This window comes from Vanessa cardui, chromosome 6, assembly GCF_905220365.1.
Source record: "Vanessa cardui chromosome 6, ilVanCard2.1, whole genome shotgun sequence".
Classification (NCBI taxonomy): Eukaryota; Metazoa; Arthropoda; class Insecta; order Lepidoptera; family Nymphalidae; genus Vanessa; species Vanessa cardui.
The window spans coordinates 12,229,298-12,241,144 of NC_061128.1; the positions used below are offsets into that span (position 1 = coordinate 12,229,298).

Here is an 11,847-nt window from a genome sequence, read left to right on the forward strand (position 1 = left end):
ATAACAACCGCGTCCGATTGCTGCTAAATTCAAAGTGTTTCAGTTGTCAATATGGTAAAAAATAAATGACAAAAAAATGTTTTTGTGGGTTATAACTAACAGATAGACACATACCATCGCGGAGTTTGCTGTAGACATTTTTGAGGTGTACAATTCTGTAGAACATTATTTTGATGTACTTATCCCATAGTATTCAGCCAGCGTTTGCAATATATGCGCAAAAAAACGACATCACATTAGAAACCTCTAAAATTATCATATACAAAGTCATTCTCTTTAAATCACTCTCTCACTCATGCTATGCAGTGATAACAAATAGGTACAATATACACAGTTTTCACTCATTAGGAAATACAAACCGCTATGTCCGTGCGTTTTAAAACTGTAATATCTTCGAAAATATTCATTTAAATTACATGCTGTAAAGGGCCGTATTGATCTACATTGAATGCACAATTTATTTAAGGTATCTAATTGGATAAGGATTAATGCTATATTGCTTAAAATCGCTTCGAAAATAAACCATTTTTTCTCGTAAAAATAAAAAATAAAAAAATGTTTATTGTGATTTATCTTTAAGAGATAGACATATACCATCGCGGACTGTTTTGTAGATATTTTTGAGGTGTACAATTCTGTACTACATTATTTTAATCTATCTAGTAGGGTTCAGCCAGTGTTAACAATGCAAGCGCAAAAAAATTAAAAAAATTTCGACATTAACCTTCCTCTCGAATCACTCTATCTATTAAAAAAAACCGCATTAAATCTGCTGCGTAGTTTTAAAGATTAAAGCGTACAAAGGGATATAGGGACAGAAAAAGTGACTTTGTTTTATTCTATGTAAAGATGTCCACGTAGTAGAAAAAATGCAAACAGACGACGACGTCCGCGTGGCGTGGGAAATTTGCAAAACGCAACGCAACATACAACCGATCAAGTACCAGTATAAGCTGACCCCCAATTCATATCGACAACCATATCAGAAAGAGCTCGACTTAAGTTGGGCGCTTATATTTCCAAAACTTTGTATTATTTGCGTATAAAAAGTAGCCTAAGTGACGCCTTAGTACATTACGTACCCGCCAATGAAAGTCAGGCAGACAGACAGACAAAAATTCTAAAAATGTGTGTTTTAGTATGTGTATCGTATATAAAGACAAATGCATGTAGCAGAAAGCGGTTATTTTAATATTACAAACAGACACTCCGATTTTATTTATTTGTATGGATTATTATTTAAATTATAATGAACAGTACACAAGTAAACAAAAGTAAAGCAGCTTGTAAATTTTCTACTGCTGGGCTGAGGGCCTCCTAACCCATTAAGAAGAGGGCTTGGAACATATTCCACCATGCTGTTCCAATGCGAGTTGATGGAAGAAAAGGTTGGTACACACGTAACGGTTTTGTTTAACTTTTGTGAACGTTTTTTCACTTTTTACTTTTTATTTGGCAGTTTTTAGGTTTTTTCATGTATCGGTTGTCGAAAGTATAATTGTGGCCATTCCTTTACTCTTTTGCATCTTGCTTGTAGATCAATATGTTCCAGTGTTAGTGAAGAAGACCTTATTATATTCTTAAACTATTCATAATAATATTTATTATTAGTTTCAACCGTGATATTCGGATGTTTTGTTGGTATCCTTATTCTGGTATACAATTTCTCAATTAAACTAACGAAACCTTCAAAAAAGTTTATTAAAATTATAATATGTATAAAAAGTAAAAGTTTTATGCCAATGGCCAAAATGGCCGATTTTTTATGTTGTATATTTTGGGTACGTTCTTTATATTATCTAAACTGACACACCTGAACAATTTTGGATGTATGTTAGAATTATTGCGACACTGGCTTTAAACTAATTCATTTATTCATGCAGGCTATTCTTGCCATTAATTTTTAAAGGTAAAACATTGTTTTGATGTCTAATTCCACCTCGGCTTTACAATGAGCTTATTTATTTTCAATCACTTCATCGCACGACTCGCATTCTATACACGTATCGAACGATTCATCAAAATCGAACGGCCAGAAGTCTTTCGGGGAGTATTTGCTCCTTCTAAATATCTGGTCTTCGATCAGTGCCCAAGACCAGAGGTAATTTCTCGCTCTTAGGAATTTAGCTGATGATTCGACGACTGCGTTTATAGCTCGACGGCAGACTGAGTCTCGTTCCGCAGCCGCGTTGAATGAGAGATTGTTTATGTTACATCTGAATACCTAAAATACTTTAATGTTTAGGTACCTACATTTTAACTGACAATAAAATTAATAAAGACTTTTTCTTTGTGTCTTGTATGAGTATAAAGTTACTTATGAAATTATTAGAATTGATTTCAAAATGTGTTATTATTGTGGTTCGAAAATTGGTGTACGATATTGGTTTGTAATTGTTGTATAGAAAATAAGTATGAATTACGATCATATCAACATTTGTCTAAGACAAAACAAAGCCTTGTACAGGACCTGGAGTCTGTAAAGGTTGTCAAGGCTGAGATTATGTAAATACATGCATAAATGTTTTAAAAGTCATCCATAAAAACAAGCGACGGTAATTCATTAAGATTGTTTATGATTCTTACCTCGTGTTCACACATTTCCAACATGCAATAATTAATATAATCTACCGGCACGAGATCCACTCGAAAGCCCAATCTTTGAAGATATTCTATTAAAAAAATAGAAAATGTTTTAAATTACAATAAAAATGATTTAAATAAGCATTTACCGTTATAATGTTAACTGTATTATAAACTAGCGGTCGCCCGCGGCTTCGCCCGCGTAGATAACGGTTCATAATCAGTCTTCTAATATCCCTACTGCTGAGGCACGGTCACATTTGAAGAATTACTGCAACCGGCGCTTGGATCTATTGTGATAAACCTCAAATTCGTATTCACAATTCACAACACCTCAGCCAGACCAACATCAGCCACGAATCTGAAGAGGTTCTTAGGGTCGGAGGCCATTATGCCCTCTAAGGACCGGAGTTAGAACATTTTATAGTTCTATCTTTTATAGTTTAGGCATCATACGCAAAAAATCTACTTTTTTGGTAGATTTTTTCCTTTTTTGTCCGAAAAACCCAAAATATCTTACGAAACCCTATTTTTTTTTCAAAATAAAATTTAGCCTATGTTATGCGGGATTAATTAGTTTTTGAGCCTATTCATTACAACCAAACAAACAAAGTTTTCCTCTTTATAATATTAGTGTAGATTTGTAGATGTAATAACTCTGCTCTCCAGTGGTTAATCTATATTGTTAAAGCCTCACATTTTATGTAAATATTAATAAAATAATAAATAAGTTTAAAATAAAATATAATATAAAATAAGATATAAAGTGTATGCAATAAAATAGTATGTCACTAAAACATGTCACGATTCATCCTGAATCGCGCTAGTAAAGTTGTCAACTGAATCTTCATATATATAGCGATAGGATAGGCGGTAAGCAACGGCAGCATATTTCTGAATCGCGCAAGCTTCGTGTTCGCGGGAAGGTATATAATATATAATGGTCGCCCTATTTACATACAATTGCTGTTTCTTCCGCGTGTGAATAAAGTCGATTCACCTTGCAACGGTTGTTTTACTCGGAGTCAACCCGTAGTTTAGGTGGTTTTTATTGAATGCGTGCGTAAATATTAAAAATGTGAAAGTAACTCTGTCTGTCTGTCTGTCGCTCTTTCACGGCCAAACCGCTGAACCGAGTTTGATGAAATTTAGCATGAAGCAAACTTGAACTTCATGAAGGACATAGTGAACTTTTTGCCTTAAACATGACGGCCGATATCCTAAAACGCGAGCGAAGCCGTCGATGATTACTAGTGTTGTATATGAATATTTTGTCTTACCTCGTATACCAATTAATTTTTGCGGTTTATGTGAAACTGTGCCAAATGATTCGTTTGGTCCATAGTAAATCCTAACGTACTGCATTGACATATCACGGAAATATTTTCATTTAGTAAATATGACTATTTGAAAATTCAAAATATTATGTTATAAAACACTTAAGGTACAGATAAAAAAATATTCAAAACTGTCATCTTCCTCAATGCCAGCTTCAATATTAATAATGTAAGCTGACTGTCAGTGATTATTTGACAATAGCTGCTCATAAAAATTTGGTCATGATATCATTTTGAAAAGCTCCGTAGATCTACAGAAAATTAAAGATCTTGGTTGCTATTTACGAAATTGTTACAATTTTCAAAGATTTAATTTTAAAGAGCGGAATAATTGTTACTGGCCGGTTCAAGAGCGATACTATGGCTATCTAAAAGAAAATTAAAAACTTAAATAAATGCTTATCGACAAACTCCAATTCTATTTGTTTTTGTAACTAATGTAAACTGACACTTGACATAAACATAACATAGCCAATTACACAATGAAAAAAATAAATTATAAGGAATACGGAACAAGGAATAAGGAATAGCACAGCAACAATGATGTTCTAGTAAACAGATAATATGTCATTAACGCTCAAAAAGTGAAGACTAGAAAACCTCCTAATTGGGACGTTTGCCTTTAGTCGTTTTCATCATAATTATACCAGTAATACGTTATAATACATTATAATTATGTAGTAATACGTTTTGCGTAATTAAAACATCTAGTTATCTCTTTTTCTTATTGATTTTATCAAGCTATCCTATTTACTTGTAACGAAATGTAAAATAAACGGTCCCCGGCGCGGCACACTTTTTTCTGTTGTTTAGTATGGGTATAACGAATCTGTTTATTAGAATATCATTGCACAGCAACCAAACTTTATATTTATACTATTATTATACTACTTTATATTATACTAGTAGTCAGTTTTGCTTAGCAAAAAATGACATTGTAAACATCGACGAAACTGTTATCAGAATTTTGGAAGTATTATTACAGTGATTATAATTAGTTAAGTTTGATAGTGTTGTGTAATAGATAAAGATAATAAGATGATGATTTCTTAATATTGCACAATATAGCTGTTATTAGCAAATCGCATAAAATACGTAAATAAAGTATGATTATCTTTATTCCTACTTTGATTGGAATAGGCTTTGTCCTCCTAGCTATTATTAATTTAAAGTATTCGTTGTTATGATGGTGGTGATTAGTATTATATGTCAATAAAACATATTTTATTAACATAAGAATTAATAACATTAAATGCTTAAATATATACAAATATGAACTAAAACTAGTTACTATTTAATCTTAACCGCGTGGAATTGTGGCTAGAATGCTAGCAGCATTTCCCCGTTGAATCGCAATTCCGATCCTCTGGACAAAAAACGAACCAGCCCTCCAGCCAGGCGAGGTGTTACTTTTGATGAAGATTTTTGCACCACTACTCCAAGGGCCAAGCGTTTCGACAGCGAATGGAACAAAAAAATAATTTGATAAAATAGATATTATCTTCATCATCATCCTCCTGGCCTTTTTCCAATTTTATTTGGGGCGGCGCAGCATGTCTTCTCCTTCCATACTTCTCTGTCAGACGTCATCTCACAAGTAACATTCTTTCTAACCATATCGTCTTTCACACAGTCCATCCATCGTTTTCTTGGTCGTCCTCTACCTCTATATCCATCCACATTCATGCTCAAGGCCTTCCTCACAATATGTCCCTCATTCCTCCGCATTACATGCCCATACCATGATAGCCGCCTTCCACATAACTTCTCGGCTATCGGTGACACTTTCAAACTTCCTCTTATGTACTCCTTACTCTATCCATTCGCGTAACACCACACATTCCTCTCAGCATTCTCATCTCTGCAACATGCACTTGTCTTTCAGTCATCCCTTTTGTAGCCCAACACTCAGATCCATATAGGACAGCAGGTCTGATCATGGTCTTATAGATCTTCCACTTAAGTTTAAGGGGAATACGGTGGTCACAAACTGTTCCCGTAACCTGCCGCCATTTCATCCAACCTGTGTTAATCCTGTGCTTCACCGTTCGATCTATTTCGCCATCGCCTTGGATGAGTGAACCGAGATACCGGAAGTCGGAGCAGACTGGAAGAGCTGCGCCATCAAGCGCTATGGCTTCAGGATCGGAGAGACCGCCGAAATCGCAGAACATGTATTCAGTTTTCATTCTACTGATTTTCAGGCCAACATTCTCCAGTTTCCTTTGCCAATCCTCCAATCTACTCTGGATCTCAGGTCCATCTTCACCAACCAGTACAATGTCGTCGGCGAAAAGCATGCACCAGGGTGTCTCCTGTATGTCCGCCGTTAGAGCGTCCATAACCAGCAGGAAGAGGTAAGGACTTAGAGCCGACCCTTGGTGCAAACCTACAGCCACATTGAACCGGTCCGTGTTACCGGCAGACGATCGGACGTAGGTACAAGATCCCTTGTACATAGCACGGACTAACTCCACATACTTCCCAGGCAAACCTTTCTCTTTCAATGCCCACTATAACACCTCACGAGGCACCCTATCATAGGCTTTCTCGAGATCAATGAACACCATGTGCAGGTTCTTGTGAGCACGCCTGTACTTCTCGCACAATTGGCGGAGTGCAAAGATAGCGTCCATTGTCCCTCGACCTGGCATAAACCCAAACTGATTTTCGGTAATTTCACTCTCTTCTCGCAATCTTCTCTCTATTACCTTCTCCCATACTTTCATAGTATGTGATATGAGCTTAATCCGTCTATAGTTGTTACAATCCTGTACATCCCCTTTATTTTTGAAGATGGGCACTAGTGAACTACTGCATCATTCTTGTGGGATGGTTTCTTCGTGCAACAACTTATTGAAGAATAAAGTCAACCACATACATCAAAATAGATATTATCTTATTGATTTAATTTATTTGAAGTTTAAAATTTTTGATACCTATGATATGTTTATCTCGACAACAGTAATAAAAATATATTCGAGATTAATTGATATGATAAGTATAGTGCACTGTTAATGTTGGTATACATAATAATATGTATGTATCTACATTACAGTTCTATTTTTAAACATTTACAATAAATTATGCAACCTCTAGTCTTAGTTACAGCTTGATTTAGGATTTTAAATAAGTTTATACAAAAACATTTGTACTATAAAATTATTTATTTCTCAATTTCAGTTTAAGTGGTATGCCATCTTTAACACCCTGCACGACATGTAGGCGGTGATTTATTCTTAATTTTCTATGAGTTTTCTCTGAAGGTTCGACAGAGAACTTGCTTAATAGTGCGGCGAGACCGGCTAGTGACTGCATGTGACCCAAACGAGCCCCTGAAACGTAATAAAAATGTTTATAAATGAATTTTATTTTAACGTGTTGTACAACACTAGATGTGAAAAGATATATTATTTTTATTAAAAACTCAAACAAAATCGTAAATATCATTTGGAGAGTTAATAAAGTAATAAATATGTGTTAGAGAGTAACCCTACGATGTTGTGTCATTTGATTCTATATCTATAATTGTGATTACATATTATGAATACAACAGAAACTATTGAATTTTGTTTATTATGTACAATTATTATTATTGCAAGTAATTGATAATTATTTTGTACAACGGTAATTAATATTCTTTTATATGGCATAGCATTTAATACTGGCATGTAACACTATTTCTTATTTTAAAAATGATTGTGCTGTCATTAGATAACAATTGGACGATTTCGTGGCATTGTAACAAATTATAGAGAGATTGTAGCATCATTGTAAAATGTAATTTTATATGGCCATCCCGAATTACTGACATATGTTAATATTTTTACTTTTTAAGAAGGAGTAAAAGAAAACAAACCTATGCAAGCTCGAGGTCCTTCTCCGAACGGCAAATATACGTATTTTAGTGCGTTATCACCCAACGCAAATCTTTCTGGTTTGAATTGTTCTGGATTTTCGAAATATTTTTCATCGTGATGTAATGCGCTTACAGGAATAACAATTCTAACTCCTGGATCTATAGTTATACCAAGTTTTTTGATTGTGTATTGACTGGCGCAAGTCCTGTGCAAAGTTCCTAGAGGAGGGAGCATTCTTAAAGCTTCTTTGAATGACAAGTCCAGAAGAGTCATTTCCGCTACCGCATCGTAACACAATTTATTATCATATTTTGATAGGACTTGATCAATTTCATCCTGAATTTTTTGTTGCAAATCCGGATTGTAAGCGAGTTCGTGTAAAGCGTAACTTGTTGATGAAGATGAGGTCTCGAAACCGGCAGCAAAGAAAACAAATACTTGAGCCACCAAACACAATTCATCCATTTGCAGTTCAACTTCCTTCGGTGTTCCGTCGGGGTGTCTGTGTTCAATGGAGTCTCCTTTTATTTTGCCCTTTGCTGCTAGACCTAAGACGAGATCGACAAAATCGTTTCTACCCGACGGCTTATGGTCTCTATGCTTAAAAACTTTTGTAATCATGTTAACAAAAAAAGCTTCTAAGTCTTTAGTAAAATTCATATATTTGTCGAATAAACTTCTTATTTCTGGTAAGATTTCGTAGGCGCCCAATTTCAAAATATCTGAAAACGATCTGCTAAATATTTCTCTTCCCATACTTCTAAAGACTGAATTCTCGTTGGTTATCGTATCCATTTCTATGCCCAGCCCACAGGCGCCTATAAATTCTGTAGAGAATCTAGCCATCAGATCTCGTACATCGCACTCTCCACCCTTTGCGACGATTTCATCACCTATATCATGAAGTTTTTCTGCGCATTTCACAATCAAAGGAAACATACCCTTTAATTTAGCTGTGGTGAATGCCGGCGTCAACCTTTGGCGCACAAGCTTCCATGAATCACCTTCAGCACTGAAAATATTTTGTAGCAAAGGCTCCTTTTTGGCATCTCTTCCCAATCCTCGAAGGTAAAAATGAGCGAAGTCCACATTTAAAATATCCCTCGCTATATCTGGATCTCGGATGATGAGCTCTGGTGTATTACCACAGTAGTTTCCCACCACTTTCTCATTGGGATACTTGTTATACAACTCGGTGGTCGTAACAGTAATACTCTTGATTCCAAATACGTATTTGAAGTAATTACCGAAGATAGGCAAAGGTCGATCGGATTTTACATTTCTCTTAGACCAGTAGTCGTGATTACGAGTTCCATAGAAATATATGGCTACCACTAAAACTATAACTAAAAAAATGAACATTTCGGGTTGAGATGCTCAGAGCAACTTCTTATGTGATACTCTGATTATTTGGTTTTATACAAAAAATAACCTTTCTATACTGCTCTTATCTTGAAATGGTTATCATATTAATGTGCACAGATAAGAAACAATATTTGTTTTAAATTTAGATTTGAAAACTTTGTTGACAAAAAATTAGTGTTAGTGTAAACTCAATTTCGGTTCGGAATAATATCATGTATATAATTAATTACTTTACTATATTGGCTGTTATTGTCGTGGCTATTTTACCATTTTACTTTGTTTCATTATACTGTTTGTAGGGCCAGTGTGCATAACACACTGTCATGAGTCACTGATCATCCATTGTTATACAATTTTATTATTATATTATCAGCAGCAGTCAATACCTATTTATATAGTACTATTTATAATAATAAAATAGGTAGGTATATTGTTATTAATAAATGTATGTATTATCTTAAAATGGCCAGTCATTCTGACTTGAAGCGATAAGAATAAATAAATGGCTTGTCATCATGACCTCAGATTGAATGATATTTCTTTGTTATTAAATAATTGGTATTGAATGCTGGCAATATTTTACTTCATTACCATAACAGTGTTCGGTTATTCTGATGCATGCACAAAGGACATAACTTATTGTAGCAATTATCTATCATCCTGTGGTCCATTTGACAGTCCACCCCTGCAAGATAATCTTAGGGGGATGAATTCTTTAAAAAATAAAGAGTTGGAAATGATTCGATACAAGGTCTGGTAAACGTGGGGTGATATAGATATTACAGTTTCCCTGGATAACCACTGAAGTTTTGGGATGTCCAGTTGTGTCATGTAGAAGTGCAATAGTCACTGATGGACGATTGATTGTTTAACAGCGAGCAACGAGATTGTCTAACAATATTTGCAATCATACCTATATCATTCTCCTGCCCTTATACCAATTTTATTTGGGATCGGCGCAGCATGTCTTCTTCTTCCATTCTTCTCTGTCAGACGTTATCTCACAAGTAACATTCTTTCGAACCATATCACATTCACACAATCTATTTATCGTTTCTTTGGTCGTCCTCTACCTCTATATCCATCCACATCCATTCTCAAGGACTTCCTCACAATATGTTCCTCATTCCTCCGCATTACATACCCATACTATTATAACCGCCTTTCACATAACTTCTCGGCTATCGGTGTCACTTTCATACTTCCTGTTATGTCTCATTACTTACTCTATCCATTCGCGTAACACCACACTTTCCTGTCAGCATTCTCATCTCCGCAACATGTAACTGTTTTTTAGTCATCCTTTTTGAGCCCAACACTCTGACCCATATAGAACAGTAGGTCTGATCATGGTCTTATGGATCTTCCCTTAAAGTTTCAGGGGAATAAGGAGGTCACAAATTGATCCCGTAACCTGCCGCCATTTCATCCATCCTGTGTTAATCCTGTACGTCACCGTTCGATCTATTTCGCCATCGCCTTGAATGAGAGAACCAGTACAAAGTCGTCAACAAAAAGCATGCACCAGGGTGCCTCCTCCTGTATGTCCGCCGTTAGAGCGTTCATAATCAGCAGGAAGAGGTAAGGACTTACGAGCTTACCCTTGGTGCAAACCTACAGCCACATTGAACTGGTCGGTGTTACCGGCAGACGATCGGACGTAGGTACAAGCTCCCCTGTATAAAGCACGGACGAACTCCACATACTTCCCAGTCAAACCTAGGGAGAGGCACCTAGGGAGAGGAACCTAGAGGCACCCTATCATATGCACTATAGTATCAGTTTATTCAATATAGTGTTTAACACAAATTAATCGTATCAAAATTATATTTAGCCGAAAATACTAGGGTACAACCGAATACAAATTATAATGAAAGATTTCTTCGTGAGGATAGTGATAAAGATAGAATCCATCATCATTTTATAACATGCTGTGTCACCTGTGCTCTGTTATAGAGAGTTTCTAGGATTCGCTTATGAATACTTCATTTAGGCTATATTACAAAATGTCTTATTTATAACTTAGCTATTGAACTGTTTCTGTTTCTAAATTTTATTTTTAATTTGTATTAAGTAAGTCAGTTAAGTAAGTAAGTTTTATTTCGTTGGTTGTTATTTTTAGTTAATTTTGTGGGAATTTTAAAGAGCGACCTTTAGTATTCGTTCATGTTCGACTACGAATTTCCACCTGCATCCTTTGTGGTCATTTTATTTCGGCTGCTGTGGATAATTCCTTCTTTGTATACATTTTTGCAAAGCTAAGAAAACGGTTATGTTTTTAAAATAATCTGCAGAACAAGTTTCAGGCAGGCATTTTCGAGGAAAAAAAATCAAAAAAAAAATTAAAGTAATTTCGGTTTCCGTCTCGCATTTTTAAATTTGGACCGATAGTTAATATTAAAATATTGACAAATATCAAGTCTTTAATCATTTTCATAAAACAGAAGAAAAAAATAGATTTTAATTGACAGGTTTTTTTAAAAAAAATTTTTGAAGTTGCATTTTTGAAAAAAATTAAAAAAGCTAAAAAACGTGATAACTCAAAAATAGTTAATTTTTGCATGTATATGGGGCTTAAAACTATTGCAAATAGTCACCCCTATCACCTGCTAACGGATATACGTCGAATTACCAATAACCCTGTATATTGTCCTTTACATTTTGTAGTCACTAACCTTTTCTGTAATCTGTATAGCGGATAT

General features: G+C 35.1%; 2 protein-coding genes across 2 annotated transcripts; both read right to left on the bottom strand.

The window, feature by feature from the left end:
* Positions 1–1,885: 1,885 nt before the first annotated feature.
* On the bottom strand, positions 1,886–4,019 carry LOC124530744 (UPF0728 protein C10orf53 homolog). Its single transcript, XM_047105010.1, has 3 exons — positions 3,864–4,019; positions 2,587–2,672; positions 1,886–2,224 (listed from the first exon to the last, which is right to left on the bottom strand). Exons 1-3 carry the CDS (start codon positions 3,952–3,954, stop codon positions 1,958–1,960), a joined length of 444 nt encoding a protein of 147 aa, XP_046960966.1. The 5' UTR covers positions 3,955–4,019; the 3' UTR covers positions 1,886–1,957.
* A 3,053-nt stretch (positions 4,020–7,072) lies between these two features.
* Positions 7,073–9,190, bottom strand: LOC124530584 (cytochrome P450 6B2-like). Its single transcript, XM_047104812.1, has 2 exons — positions 7,780–9,190; positions 7,073–7,255 (listed from the first exon to the last, which is right to left on the bottom strand). The coding sequence occupies exons 1-2, from the start codon at positions 9,140–9,142 to the stop codon at positions 7,083–7,085; spliced, it is 1,536 nt and encodes a 511-aa protein (XP_046960768.1). The 5' UTR covers positions 9,143–9,190; the 3' UTR covers positions 7,073–7,082.
* Positions 9,191–11,847: the final 2,657 nt, after the last annotated feature.

Coding starts and splice junctions, on each gene's coding strand:
- LOC124530744 (XM_047105010.1), bottom strand. CDS start 3,954: ATGTCAATGCAGTACGTTAGGATTTACTATGGACCAAACGAATCATTT. Junction 2,673..3,863: donor AAAATTAATTGGTATACGAG/GTAAGACAAAAT, acceptor TTTTTTTAATAG/AATATCTTCAAAGATTGGGC. Junction 2,225..2,586: donor TGGAAATGTGTGAACACGAG/GTAAGAATCATA, acceptor AAAGTATTTTAG/GTATTCAGATGTAACATAAA.
- LOC124530584 (XM_047104812.1), bottom strand. CDS start 9,142: ATGTTCATTTTTTTAGTTATAGTTTTAGTGGTAGCCATATATTTCTAT. Junction 7,256..7,779: donor AGGACCTCGAGCTTGCATAG/GTTTGTTTTCTT, acceptor ATTACGTTTCAG/GGGCTCGTTTGGGTCACATG.